The following is a 15,251-nucleotide window of genomic DNA, read 5'->3' as shown; positions in this document are numbered from 1 at the left end:
CTCTTGCACACACACAAACACACACAAAGGCAAACACACTGGTTGTCAAAACTGTAACATCTGATGTAACATCAGATCTGAGAACTCTATCAGATTTGAATGAGCTTAGTAGAACTTAGGTCTTCTTTTAACTTAATTTTGTCTAAAATGAAGTAGAGCAGAGCACACTTAACCGTGATATTTCATCAAACTAATAGCTTATCCTACAAATTGGAAACTCCAAAACTGAAAAATATATGCAGACTGCATTTATTATAGCTGTTTGGAAGCACTGTGGAGAAAGAGGATGGAATCCACCATGCTGGGGTTTAGCCTATTTCGACGCGCTTCCAGCATGCGACCTGCTGAACTGAACGCGCTCGCTCGATGCGCTGGTTGCAGGAACGCAAAGCACCGCTCTTGCCAGCATCAAGAGGAGAGGGAAATCGTGACTGTGAGCCCTCCAAAGGCCAAGGACGTCTTCACTGCATTCACTGCACATAGCGCTGTACTTCATCTGGCTCTATAAGGTCAGGCGCGTCTTCCCATTCCGGGAACATTCTGCGCCTTTTCAGTAAATGTTCTGTCAAAAAGAACAAGGCTTGTCACCATTTAACTAGAGTTAAGTATAAACATACATTAGATCTGTCAAGGTTTGAAATAAGCTGTGTGAACCGGTTCACATTATGTGGCTGTTCCTTTGCATGTTACTAAACCTTCTGCCTCTTCTCTCTGTGTTGCACTTGTCCCGCTGCTAAAAGGTGAAAGGGATCCCATATTAATAATAATAATAATAATTGTAAGAGCTATATGGAAAGCATAGGTTTTTATTGTTTGTTTAAATTGTGTTATTTATTAGAATATGTGGAACATTATTGTTTGGTTCATTGTTGTGGAGTGCATTTGTTAGTTTAACCACTAGGTGGAAAGCACTTGCGTAAAGGCAGGTAATATGTCACGTTGTCATGACCCGGCTCGTCGGCTCCTCATGTGTGCCACGCCCCCTCATTACCCACGTGTGCTTCCCTGATCGTCTCCAGCTTTGTCCATTTACTTTGATTGGTCCTGTCTTATTTAAGTCCTGGTCTCCCCTGTTGCTGGTGTCTGTCTTTGATGTTACGTGATGTTCGTCTACGTCCGATGTTTCCTGTCCGTAGATCCCCTAATAAATCCCCGTTCACCCTGCTCTTGCCTGCTCGCCTGCTTCTCTGCCCGTCGCCCTGTCCGTGCGCCTCACCCGCTATCGTCGATCGTGACAGAATGACAGACCAAAACAAAGCAGCTTCCGTAACTGTGGAGGACTACAGCAGTTACGTCGACCAGCTGCTATTTTGGATAGCCCAGCCCGGCATTCGGGAGGATTCCCCAGCATGGAGACTGGTGAGCCGGAACTGGGATATCCTGGACCAGCTGTCCCTCGAGGAGGGTGCGCACCTCGCGAAAGAGGTGTACGAAAATTTTCGACAGCTGGCCGAGCTCCGGGAGGAGCGCAATGTTGCGCCCAGCGTCTTTGCGGACGTTACACCGCCTCCCGCCACCACCGTGCGCCAGAGGAGGAGGAAGAGACCGACGATCACCCTGGGGGCGTGCACCCTCGTCCCTGCGTCTCTCCCTGAAAGTGATCGGGAGCGCTTCCTGATCACCGCAAGGGTCCCCAGCGCTGCTAAGCTGCCTCCCCGGGCAGCTTCCCCGGTCCGGAGAACACGCCGGGCCGCTGCGCAGCCTGAGCAGCCGCCTCAGCTGCTTGCTGCGATCGCCTGGTCGGAGGAGCTCCCTCCGCTACTGACTGCGTACCCCGCTCCCGAGCGGCCGCCGCCGCCCGCGGCTCCAGCTCCTGTACAGCCGCCCCTGCCTGCGGCTCCAGAGCCTGAGCAGCCGCCCCCGCTGCCTGCGCAGCCGCTTCCTCTGCCTGCTGCAGCTCCCGAGCAGGCGCTCCCCCTGCCTACGGCTACAGCTTCCGCGCTCACGCCTGAGGCGTGCCCTGGGTCTCCAGTGACTGTGGCCCTTGAGACTCTGAGTCCTGACCCCTCTCCGATCCCTTTGGCCCCAGTTCCCGAGGTGGTCCCCTCCGGCTCCAGCCTCCTGGCCGGCTGCGGCCCCTCCGGCCGCCTCCCGTCGCCCACTGGGGCTCCCTCGGGCTTCCCCCTGTTCCCCCGCCTTCTCTCCCTTCCTCCCTGCCTCTGTCCCTCCTTCCTTTGCTCCCCCTTTCTCGGTTCCTGGTCCTTTTTGTTCTGCCCCGCTCCGCTCCTGGTTTCCCGATGTTCCCTCCACCTGTATGCACCCGTGCGCTACGCAGGCTATCCAAGAATAATTTTTGAGTGCAGCCTTAACGTTGGGGCCCTGGTCACTGACAAAGACAACCTTTGACAGGTTGTCAGGGGATATGCCAATTTCTAGAAGTTCTTTGGTAATATGTTCGTATATGTTTGGTGCCGTTTTTCTGAGTGTATGGTTAAATTCTAACGTAGCAATTACTTGACTCAACAGTTTCCAATCGTCAATAACGAAATGACATGTTAGTACTGTATACGACCTCATATTAAAGCTGTTGGTCCACATGTCTGTTGTGATGCCTATTCCATGTTCCACGGCATTTTTAATCTGCTGGATTAGGCTCTCCTTTTCTTTCTTGGCCTGTTCTTTGGCCCTGTCTCAAATGGTTTGTCTGTGTGGGAGGATTGAGTTTATGTCCACTGGTCCAAAACGTGCACCTATATTTATAAGCCCTTGTGCCACACGAGTAAACCCATTTTAAGAGACAACATCAAACGGACATGGTCCGAGCAACAGACTGCTACAAAGTCATCCACAAGTTTAGATTTTGCTGCGAGTGGCACCTTGCAATTCATGAATGCTGAAAGCGCGTTAGGCCTGCAGCTTCCAGAAGGAGCCTCCATGCAGCTGCAGGATTGCTTCGAAAGGACCAGCTGGGACATCTCTGACTCGTATAATCGATGAGGATTTCAAGGTATACACTACCACATTACTATCCTATTTAAATAACTATACAGCACAGCCAGAGCCAACCTGAAGAGGGGCATTAGAGAGGCCAAAGCAGCTCATAAGAGGAGAATTGAAGAACACTTTAATAACAACGACCAAAGGTCTGCTTGCCGAGGCATCCAGCAGATCACAAACTACATAAGTAACAACAGAATGGTCAACCGTGACTATTCTCTGGCAGAGAGATTAAACTATTTTTTTGCCCGCTTTGAGGCAAGCAGCGTGGTCACGGAGGCAGCCATTGAACCCTCACCTACCTCCATCAATGGGCTAACACTCACTGTGCAGGACTTTGAAGTGAGGCGGGTACTTAGCAAAGTCAACCCAAGGAAGCTGCAGGTCTGGGTGGAGGCACAGGAAGGGTTCTAGGAGACTGTGCTGAACAACTCCCCTCCCTCGCCTGCGCTGTGGCTCGCTCGGCGCCTGCGGGTGCTTGCCCGCTGGGTTGGCAGTCACCTGCGCGTCCCCCTCCGAAGGGGTTTTCACAAGAATCTTTAATCAGTCACTCTGCAAATCTACTCTCACCATGTCTCAAATCTGCTATAATCATTTCCCTACCCAAGAAAACATTCACAAGAAGTCTTAAGGACTATCGCCTTGTGGCACTCACCCCTGGAATAACCAAGTGCTTTGAAAGGTTGGTCCGAAGGCACATTATAGCCAGTCTCCCACCTACCCTTGACTCGCACCAGTTTGCGAACACATCCTGAACACATCAAAAACAAAAGAACTCATCATTGACTTCCATTGAAAGAAGGCAGATATTGATCCATTCCACATTAATGCGGAGTGCGTGGAAAGGGTCCCAGCCTTCAAGTGTCTGGGCACACACATTGAGGAGAATCTCACTTGGACCACCAATATCACCACTATGGTCAAGAAGGCCCAGCAATGACTCCACTGGAATAGGTGCACAGCGGGACAAAAAAACCACCTGGAAGAGAAGCTGTTGGTGTCCTCCTACGCTGCTCCTTTGAGAGTGTGCTGACCTACTGCATATCCACTTGGTACACCAGCTGCTCAATGGCAGATAGGAAGGGCCTCCAGAGGGTCATCAGCACTGCTCAAAAGATCACTGACTGTGCACTATCTTCCCTGGAGGTCCCACTGCAGCACCAGAGCTGCCACATTCTACAACATTCTAAGACACATGTGTCAAACTCAAGGCCCGCGGGCCACATCCGGCGTACAATTATGCCCGGACCGCAAGATCATTTTATATATCTTTCTTTTAGTAGTCCAGCGATATGAAGCGCCGATAACACACAAACTACAAATCCCATAATGCAGCGCAACAGCTACCTGCGATCATTCCCTCGTCAATTACGTCAGATCAATCAAGCGTCTGTTGATGTATACTAGCCCCTAGTCACCTGTCCTTTTCCTTTCCCGCTCATGTCAACTTCGTATGTCCTGTCACTGTGCCGCATTTACGGCTGACTATCTGAAAATTGTTGCATTACTAACATATAAATCATAGTACTGTATTCTGTTATGTACTGTTGTTGCTTTTATTTACAGAAATTGCATTTTTCTAATGTTCAAATCTATGTAATAAAGGTGTTTATGTTTAAGTATGTGGGATAATCCTTTTTTTTTTTACTGAGAATCATGTAATTCTAGTGTTATCAGTACTGACTACTAAATTTGGGGTATCATGACATCCCTACTGTGATGGAGGTTTCCTTAGGACCCGCCTGCATGTGAAAGTACTGTGGGGGTTAAAGGGGGATGCAGTTTCCGCTGCATGGAAAATGATTGCTTGGCGCATGTTAGCTTGGAGCAATTGTTCACTCGCTATATATTGTATATTTAAGCTGAATTACGGAGCATCCAGCTAAGGCGTGTAAGTTTGTTGTTTTGCACATGCAACCTTGTTAGCGATTGTGCTCTGAGAACATTGTAGCCCATCACTCACCTGTAAATACATCAGTGATTTGGTGTTTGCACCCTAAGGTATGTCGTTGGCATACCTTGCTATAACTTGCTAAACCATGCCAGCACTCTGGTTACTCCTGTCTGACTGCAAGTCTATCTGTCCAGTCAGTGTTGCCTAAGCAAAAGCTATGTACTGTATGAAGCTGTAAACTCCTAGTAGAGACCCTGAAAATATGTAACAGTTAAAGGAGCAAATTCACGGTACATGAATCATCTATAGAGTTACAGTGAAGCCCGACGTCAATGGACTGTATTTATCCTGGTTTTAAACCTTGCTTTCCATGTTATCTTGTAGCATTCCGTAGTAGCAGTCGCTTATGATATATATTGTAGCAGTAATGCTAGCCATGTTGGTCGCAACCAGAGCGGTACCAAAAACAGAGTGGTCCATCGTAAAACATGCGGAGAAGTTTCCATTCAACTTCCGGGTCATGTGGACGGTGAATAGTTCCAAAGGTTGACATTCATGGAATAGAATCACATTCAATTGCATTGTTTACCAAGCACTTGTAAGTCTAATGTTGATAAAATAGATTTTTTTTAAACATTTAAAGCATTACCTGTCATTAAACTTAAACGAGCTGTCTTCATAATGAAATTAAATCTTCATAATTAAAGCTTAACATTTCACTAATTTATGATTTATGAAGATAGCTTAAGTGTCTAGGTTTATTAAGATTTATTTGAATCAACTTGTTAACTTTAGTATCTGAACAATTTAAATTTTGTGAATCTTAATATGATGTTAAATTATTAATATTAATTGTATTTATACAATTTGGTTTGATGGAAATTTATTTCTTATAATTTAATTGTACATGTTGAAAAAATGACCCAAATATTTTTTTCTGTGTATAGGGAGTGAATATAATGAATTAGAACTACTCATATTACTGGAATTAAGCAGTGTTTCAGATACTTGCATTTTAAGTATATTTTTAAGTCGTAATTTAACCTGTTTGAGTAATGTAAGTAATCTGCTTCAAAGTTTAGTTAACTTCACTGTTTTAAATAGTAATCTTATAAAAAAATATATATAGTACAATTGAATACTCAAATAAAATCTGGAAACCTGGCTTCTCATTCACACCTTTGTGCACTATAGTATGACATACCTTGTTTACATCTCATTGTTAAAGCAGTAAATCAGTCTGGGCCAGGACAATGCCACCTTTTCTATATAGTGGGGTACATGATCTGTACTGCGAAGTTTATATTTGATTGGGACAGAGAGGTTTATGGTATTAAAATGGTCCCCCCACAAGCACAATCGCATCATTACATTAGACTGCGAAGCATTTAAGGTGGACAGGAAAAAAAAGGACCTGCAATTAGTACCCAACTTCAGCTTCGTGTTCATGCCTGGCCGCATGGTGGCCGTGGGTCACTAACTCCTGACTGCAGCAATGGACATGTCGGGGATCCTGATCCCAGAGGTTGGAGGCAACAATGCTAGCCACTGCGCCACCATGCCCTTCTTTTATATCTAAAACGTTCAAAACGTATGTGATTGCTTTTCTTATCAACTTGACTGGAAATTACCAAAATTTTAATAAAGAGATTTTAATAAACAGTTTCAATAAAAGTAACAGAACAAAGTGCAGCAGCTTGTAGTGCCCTCTTCCCCGCAAGCGACTCTTTGAATCGAACGTTAAATTAACTTAAACGAAGCGTATTGGAAAGCTGACAAACTAATAATACCATGATGCTTAAAAATGAAATATTTCCCAATGTGTCAAACCAAGAAAGAAATAAAAGCGGATTAAACTACACAGATCGTGTATCATGGAAACGTTCACCGTGGAAATATTCACCGTTTAATAACGCATTCGCTACTATCTGCCCATAGGAGAACTTTATAGCGCGAGGTTTGGGCCTGTCGAAGGTGTAACGAACCACGTGATCGCGTGTCGGCGAGATCAGTGTCGCAATACTGTGTCCCAACAGCTCAGGTAGCGACAATCGCGGCTGGGGCGCGGTTGGAACAAAGGGGATGGAATTCATGCATAAGCCTGACGTTGGTATTTCTCAGGTATTACGTCTCAGCACCTGGTGTAAAGCGAAAGTAAAAGTAGTCAATGTTAAGAAAGACGACATTCTGTATAAAGATTGAGCTGATTTAATCAAAGCGTATATATGTTTATACGTTTAAATATGGGGTGAATTTTGCCTGTCGAGAGAAACATGGTTCTTTAGGTAAGATAAAAATAATAAGCAAGCAAAGGATGAAAATGAAGATCAAAAGTCTCACTATTATATTAATTTTTATCAAGGTCGTTGTTCACTCTAATGGTATGTATCGTTTAAAAATATGACCTACATTTTGTGTTTGGTGACTCGTATAATGTTTAAGAAATTCTGATTGAAATGGGTTTGATTTGGGTATACCAAATAATGTAGAAATATTTCCTTACCAAATACTGAAGTACGTATTGATTTGCAATTGTTGATTTGTGTTTATGATGTAATACTTTGTGGCATAAAGTAATTTTATATCTCTTATCCCTGTGGCAGGTTTCCTGCTACACGGCTCTGCTGGTCCTCTAACAGCCCGGCTGGGAGGAGCTGTACTGCTGCCCTGCTTTGTGGACAGACCCCTGCCTTTGGAGGAGCTGGAGGTGGACTGGAGAAGGACTGATTCAGGCACCATCGTGCACCTATTCCAGGGGGGTCAGAGCAGACCTGAATCACAGGGGGACGCCTACAGGGACAGAGCCCACTTCTTCACTCAGGAAATCCCCAAAGGCAACTTCTCTCTGCTGCTTGAGGGTGTGAGGACTGCAGATGTAGGAAGTTACGAGTGTGTGGTTTATACAGAGCAGGAGAACCATGAAACACGGGTGGAAATACAGGAAGTAGGCAAGTCAGCCTTTCTGTTTATGGATTAAGTATTATCATCACTTATTTTGGAGTTTATTCATTCTATTGGTGTGGAATATATAGTATAATTACTTTTGGAGTTGTTTCTAATCTGTCGTTTTCAAAGAAAAAAATCACAAAAATCTTTCAGGTTCCTAATGGCAAAATTTAAAAAGTTATAAATTAAATGTTAAAATGGAAACAGTCCAAACTATCAGAGTGTCTCTAAACAGGAGGGAAAACACAGAATTGTCAGGTTCCCAGGTTGTATGAATCCTCCTGTTCTTGTTCTTTTTTTTTTCCCTTTGTCCTGTCCGGCAGCTTTAGTAGAATCATGGTCTGAATGCACTGCTGTGCCAAACATGTTTGCTTTAAGTTAGAAAATTATAGCTCTGTATAGGCCCCTCATGTTGATCGATTTCTTTTTATTTTAATGTTATTTATTTCATTTTTCACACATGTAAAAACATTGCAGTGGGTGAGCTGGCCGTAGAGGAGGGACATATCAGGAGAGGGAAAAAAAGACGGAAAAAGAAGGAAAAGCAGAAAAAAAAGAGAAAAAAGGAAGAAAAAAAGGAGTGGATAGATTCAGAAAGGAGTAAACAAAATTAAAGCGTGCTTACAGTAACACAACTATACAAGCATATAAAATCTTAGTGTGTGCTTGGATGGGTGCGTGCAAGTATATGTACATGTGTGCTCAATTGTTCCTGTTCCTGCTCCTGTTCTTGTTCCAGAGCGGCTGGTGGTGACGGGTGCAGATGAGCCTGTCTATGCACATGCTGGAGAGGATGTGACTCTCAGCTGCTCTGTGGACACCCATGTTAATGTGGCAGAGCTTCAGGTGGAATGGATAAAGACAGACGGTGACATCTTGGTGCTTCTGTATGCTGATGGAGGGAACAGACCAGAGTCACAGGATGACAGATACTCTGGAAGAGCTGAATTCTTCACTGAGGAAATTTCCAAAGGAAACTTCTCAATGAAACTGAGGAAAGTCAGGCTGGAAGACATAGGAGAGTTCAGGTGTGAAGTCCACTCAGATACTGATTCTAATAGTACAACAGCCAGGATAGCAGCACTGGGTGAGTCACCAGGTCACCTACACAAGGTGTCACATTGGGCAAAGCAGTCTGACTCTCATGTATTTACTTACAGGTGAAGATCCACCTGTATGTCCTACATGTTAAACTCCTTTCGCTGTAAAACACTTTTATTGTATTGTCCATCTTTTAACTGCTACAGCGCCTTTTTTAAAACAATGTTGAAAGCTAATTATAACATCTCATTTAGACTGTTTTAACTGTTTTTAACATTGCATAATTATTTATGAAGTTTTTCCCTCTTTGATAGTTCATTCTGTTCAATATCCATATACTCTCAGCATGAATACAGCCCTAGTTACTGACATGGTGTTAAAAGTCAGCTTAACGTAACACTGTGTGAGTCACTAGAATGACTGGTTTTAACTTGCATCTCCACATAGTTTTGTGTGATAACATCTCTTGTTCGTTCTGCTGAGGATCATTAATTCTGCTGTAGACTGACCTTCATGCACATCCTATAGTCATACTGGGTTTAGTCATTTTTATATACAACATGAATGAATGTGTATTTGCTTCAGGCTTCCACTTTAGAGCATTTTTCAGCTCTAGATAAGATGTATTTTATTAGAGTATTGCAGTATTATCTATGGTTTTATGTTAATTTAATAATAATGTAAGTCAGTTAATTAGGAATCATGCACATAATACATTTGTGCCCCAGTTTTGTAGCGCAATTATTGGGTCAGACATGCTGATTATAGTCTAGTGTATCAAACCTGTTTGCAAAAATAAATTCTGGAACATATTTCTTATTTTTTTTAGGTTATTCATCCCTGCATTGGCTGATTCTGGGCCTGTGCATCACTGTGACACCTGCAGTCCTACTTACTGGTGCTTTATCTGTCAGGCATTTTATAAAGAAAAGTAAGTAATTTTGAAACATTCAGTATTAGTCTAATTATTGTAAAGCACAGGTCAAATGAAAACTGAATCACTGTGAAGTATCTGCTCTTTCACTTCCCATATTTCTGATGACATCAGTCATTGCATGTTTGAAGCCACTTATCCTGTAGAGGGCATCTCAGCAGACATGGGGCATCAGGCAGGACTGTATCTACATGGGTGTCTGTCCATTGCAGGGCTTAACTGTGATGTAATTAACATGCTTTGATCCTGAGTCTCTGGTAATATACTCATAGATGTGAATTGTCACGCATGGATCGGGGAAGCAGCGCAGAAGCCGTGGGGTCGGGTAAACGAGGGATTAATTTGGAGAATATAATCAGGAACACACAGGACTGACGTCAGTGACCGGACTGGGGAAACACTCTAACGCGGACTTAAATACACAACAGCAATTAACAAGACTAGAAACAGCTGGTAACACGGGGATTCCACACGGGGTAAATGAGGGGGTGTGGCACACGGGAGGATAGGCATGATCGGGGCATGACATGAATAGGAAGTATTTCAGAAAGTTTTATCACTGTAAACCCCAGCAAACCAAAACAATGAACCAAAGCTGATGTCCTCATTAAAATAACACTAAAATAATTCAGGACCCGAGTCTGTTGAGCCTGACAGTCTGTACTGGTCGTCTGTAGGTGAGGATGCAGCAGAATGACCATCTGAGGATGGCTGTAGATCATTAAACTTTGCATGAACCATCATCTAATGCTAAAGAGCAGGTGGTTACATTTGGTCCCACTTTCTGTCTATAGGTGAAGGCAGACAGGCTCTGTTGAGTCACTGGTCACTTGTCGCAGTTCCATCAGTTATGGTTTCCTCAGTCTTCATCCTGTGGGGTGTAATTGAAGGTGAGCCCATTAAATATGGTTTATACATACTTCTATTTAGATTTATTTAAAGAACGATTTAAAGCAGATTGATCTTAATTGTTTCTTTCATGTGAGATTTAAAAATTTTTTATGAACAACAGAGCAGTAGTAGTAAATTACATGGATTAATGATGTTTAGTTGGCTGAAGATCCAGGAGAGATCAGGAATTTCACTAGTAAATGGTTGTATGTCTGAATAACAATGAATTAGCGAAATTAGTTAATAGGGTAACAAAATAAGACCAGATTTACCTGGGGTACACTGATGGAGTTAATATAACTGTGAAGAGTTACTTTCATTGGTTATTTGTTTTGATTTGTCTTTAAGATTGAAAACATCTTTAAATCATTTAACATTTAATGTAACTGCTTAAATTTTGGAATGTATCCACCAAAGCATTATTTAAATTGTCAATGTAAATATTGTGTGGCTCTCTGCAGTTCCTGCTTCTTTTGAATCAGTATCTGCTTTTCTTCATTACCTGAATGAATAAAGAGAGGAACAAAAGACTTGATCAGATAAACATGCTATTTCAACAACAGAGGAAGCTCCACTTAGTGACTAATTCTAGAATTTCACATGGAAGCAGTCAGTCGTGTCACCATTAATGCACTAGGAAGTTCAGCAAAGCAAGACCAAGTTGTGACAGGAAAACTGGGATCTGATTTGCAGAACATCCTCTAAACACTGCCAATGTTCCCCGAGTGTTATTTTGTGTTACTGGTGTTTCTCAGGTTCCACAGAAGAGGCTGTTACCTGTACTGTCATCACTCTGCTGAATATCCTGATGTTGTTTAATATGAATCGAAAACGATTATATCCAGGTATGTTTAGTTATTCTGATATGCTTCATTCTGTTTCTAAAATACGCTGTGAAAAGAAGGTGGCAGTTTGAAAAAAGTATAAAATAATAAATATATTAACTATTATAATAAATATGTAATAGTTATATATATATATATATATAATATATATAACTGTACAGTATGTTTCATGCTAAGATATCCATATGATTGCTGGTTCCCTTGCAGCTTAGTCGCCGTTGGTATCATGGTCTAACAGTGCACTGTACAGTTCTTATAAATGTTTTTAATATAAAGGGTGCATGTTGTGATTTGTCAGACCACTTGAAACACTAATTTCGGATCAAAGTTTATGTAAGACACCGATCAAGAAACAATTGTTTGTGTTTAAAGGAATCTGTCTGGGGGGAGATTTATAGGTTAGGAGAAATGAAACAGAAGTTACAGACACAAAGTGAGAGAGAAGCGCAGGGTGAGCAAATCCTCACTGTGCACAGAGTTACAGGCACAAAGTGAGAGAGAAGCGCAGGGCGAGCAAATCCTCAATGTGCACAGAGTTACAGACACAAAGTGAGAGAGAAGCGCTGGGTGAGCAAATCCTCAATGTGCACAGAGTTACAGACACAAAGTGAGAGAGAAGCGCAGGGTGAGCAAATCCTCAATGTGCACAGAGTTACAGACACAAAGTGTGAGAGAAATGCAGGGTGAGCAAATCCTCAATGTGCACAGAGTTACAGACACAAAGTGAGAGAGAAGCGCAGGGTGTGCACATCCTCAATGTGCACAGAGTTACAGACACAAAGTGAGAGAGAAGCGCAGGGTGAGCAAATCCTCAATGTGCACAGAGTTACAGACACAAAGTGAGAGAGAAGCGCAGGGTGAGAAAATCCTCAATGTGCACAGAGTTACAGACACAAAGTGAGAGAGAAGCGCAGGGTGAGAAAATCCTCAATGTGCACAGAGTTACAAACACAAAGTGAGAGAGAAGCCCAGGGTGAGCAAATCCTCAATGTGCACAGAGTTACAGACACAAAGTGAGAGAGAAGCGCAGGGTGTGCAAATCCTCAATGTGCACAGAGTTACAGACACAATGTGAGAGAGAAGCGCAGGGTGAGCAAATCCTCAATGTGCACAGAGTTACAGACACAAAGTGAGAGAGAAGCCCAGGGTGAGCAAATCCTCAATGTGCACAGAGTTACAGACACAACGTGAGAGAGAAGCACAGGGTGAGCAAATCCTCAATGTGCACAGAGTTACAGACACAAACTGAGAGAGAAACGCAGGGTGAGCAAATCCTCACTGTGCACAGAGTTACAGACACAAAGTGAGAGAGAAGCGCAGGGTGAGCAAATCCTCAATGTGCACAGAGTTACAGACACAATGTGAGAGAGAAGCGCAGGGTGAGCAAATCCTCAATGTGCACAGAGTTACAGACACAAAGTGAGAGAGAAGCGCAGGGCGAGCAAATCCTCAATGTGCACAGAGTTACAGTCACAAAGTGAGAGAGAAGCGCAGGGTGAGAAAATCCTCAATGTGCACAGAGTTACAGACACAATGTGAGAGAGAAGCGCCGGGTGAGCAAATCCTCAATGTGCACAGAGTTACAGACACAAAGTGAGAGAGAAGCCCAGGGTGAGCAAATCCTCAATGTGCGCAGAGTTACAGACACAAAGTGAGACAGAAACGCAGGGTGAGCAAATCCTCAATGTGCACAGAGTTACAGACACAAAGTGAGAGAGAAGCTCAGGGCGAGCAAATCCTCAATGTGCACAGAGTTACACAAAGTGAGAGAGAAGCGCAGGGCGAGCAAATCCTCAATGTGCACAGAGTTACAGACACAATGTGAGAGAGAAGCGCAGGGTGAGCAAATCCTCAATGTACACAGAGTTACAGACACAATGTGAGAGAGAAACGCAGGGTGAGCAAATCCTCAATGTGTACAGTGTTACAGACACAAAGTGAGAGAGAAGCGCAGGGTGTGCAAATCCTCAATGTGCACAGAGTTACAGTCACAAAGCGAGAGAGAAGCGCAGGGTGAGCAAATCCTCAATGTGCACAGAGTTACAGTCACAAAGCGAGAGAGAAGCGCAGGGTGAGCAAATCCTCAATGTGCACAGAGTTACAGACAGAAAGTGAGAGAGAAGCGCAGGGTGAGCAAATCCTCAATGTGCACAGAGTTACAGACACAAAGTGACAGAGAAGCGCAGGGTGAGCAAATCCTCACTGTGCACAGAGTTACAGGCACAAAGTGAGAGAGAAGCGCAGGGTGAGCAAATCCTCAATGTGCACAGAGTTACAGACACAAAGTGAGAGAGAAGCACAGGGCGAGCAAATCCTCAATGTGCACAGAGTTACAGACACAAAGTGAGAGAGAAGCGCAGGGTGTGCACATCCTCAATGTGCACAGAGTTACAGACACAAAGTGAGAGAGAAGCGCAGGGTGAGCAAATCCTCAATTTGCACAGAGTTACAGACACAAAGTGAGAGAGAAGCGCAGGGTGAGCAAATCCTCACTGTGCACAGAGTTACAGACACAAAGTGAGACAGAAACGCAGGGTGAGCAAATCCTCACTGTGCACAGAGTTACAGACACAAAGTGAGAGAGAAGCACAGGGTGAGAAAATCCTCAAGGTGCACAGAGTTACAAACACAAAGTGAGAGAGAAGCCCAGGGTGAGCAAATCCTCAATGTGCACAGAGTTACAGACACAAAGTGAGAGTGAAGCGCAGGGTGTGCAAATCCTCAATGTGCACAGAGTTACAGACACAATGTGAGAGAGAAGCGCAGGGTGAGCAAATCCTCAATGTGCACAGAGTTACAGACACAAAGTGAGAGAGAAGCACAGGGCGAGCAAATCCGCAATGTGCACAGAGGTACAGACACAACGTGAGAGAGAAGCACAGGGTGAGCAAATCCTCAATGTGCACAGACTTACAGTCACAAAGCGAGAGAGAAGTGCAGGGTGAGCAAATCCTCAATGTGCACAGAGTTACAGACACGAAGTGAGAGAGAAGCGCAGGGTGAGAAAATCCTCAATGTGCACAGAGTTACAGACACAATGTGAGAGAGAAGCGCTGGGTGAGCAAATCCTCAATGTGCACAGAGTTACAGACACAAAGTGAGAGAGAAGCGCAGGGAGAGCAAATCCTCAATGTGCACAGAGTTACAGTCACAAAGTGAGAGAGAAGCACAGGGTGAGCAAATCCTCAATGTGTACAGTGTTACAGACACAAAGTGAGAGAGAAGCGCAGGGTGTGCAAATCCTCAATGTGCACAGAGTTACAGTCACAATGCGAGAGTGAAGCGCAGGGTGAGAAAATCCTCAATGAGCACAGAGTTACAGACACAAAGAGAGAGAGAAGCGCAGGGTGAGCAAATCCTCAATGTGCACAGAGTTACAGACAGAAAGTGAGAGAGAAGCCCAGGGTGAGCAAATCCTCAATGTGCGCAGAGTTACAGACACAAAGTGAGACAGAAACGCAGGGTGAGCAAATCCTCAATGTGCACAGAGTTACAGACACAAAGTGAGAGAGAAGCGCAGGGTGTGCACATCCTCAATGTGCACAGAGTTACAGACACAAAGTGAGAGAGAAGCGCAGGGTGAGCAAATCCTCAATGTGCACAGAGTTACAGACACAAAGTGAAAGAGAAGCTCAGGGCGAGCAAATCCTCAATGTGCACAGAGTTACACAAAGTGAGAGAGAAGCGCAGGGCGAGCAAATCCTCAATGTGCACAGAGTTACAGACACAATGTGAGAGAGAAGCGCAGGGTGAGCAAATCCTC

At 44.0% G+C, this 15,251-nt stretch overlaps 1 protein-coding gene across 3 annotated transcripts in view; it reads left to right on the top strand.

Annotated features, from left to right (window-relative positions):
* The first annotated feature begins 6,865 nt into the window (after window positions 1–6,865).
* LOC125704421 (uncharacterized) overlaps window positions 6,866–15,251 on the top strand; it is a 63,914-nt gene continuing 55,528 nt past the window's right edge. For 2 of the 3 annotated variants that reach the window (XM_048969959.1, XM_048969958.1), the window contains exons 1-6: window positions 6,866–7,212; window positions 7,435–7,779; window positions 8,517–8,864; window positions 9,648–9,749; window positions 10,547–10,642; window positions 11,399–11,488. In XM_048969959.1, the coding sequence (XP_048825916.1) occupies window positions 7,146–7,212; window positions 7,435–7,779; window positions 8,517–8,864; window positions 9,648–9,749; window positions 10,547–10,642; window positions 11,399–11,488 (1,048 nt within the window). In that variant the 5' untranslated portion in view covers window positions 6,866–7,145. The remainder of the gene's footprint in view (window positions 7,213–7,434; window positions 7,780–8,516; window positions 8,865–9,647; window positions 9,750–10,546; window positions 10,643–11,398; window positions 11,489–15,251) is intronic. The other variant, XM_048969960.1, reaches the window with a different exon arrangement.

This window comes from Brienomyrus brachyistius, chromosome 12, assembly GCF_023856365.1.
Source record: "Brienomyrus brachyistius isolate T26 chromosome 12, BBRACH_0.4, whole genome shotgun sequence".
In the NCBI taxonomy this organism is placed as follows: domain Eukaryota; kingdom Metazoa; phylum Chordata; class Actinopteri; order Osteoglossiformes; family Mormyridae; genus Brienomyrus; species Brienomyrus brachyistius.
This window is presented reverse-complemented; position numbering and strand designations above follow the sequence as displayed.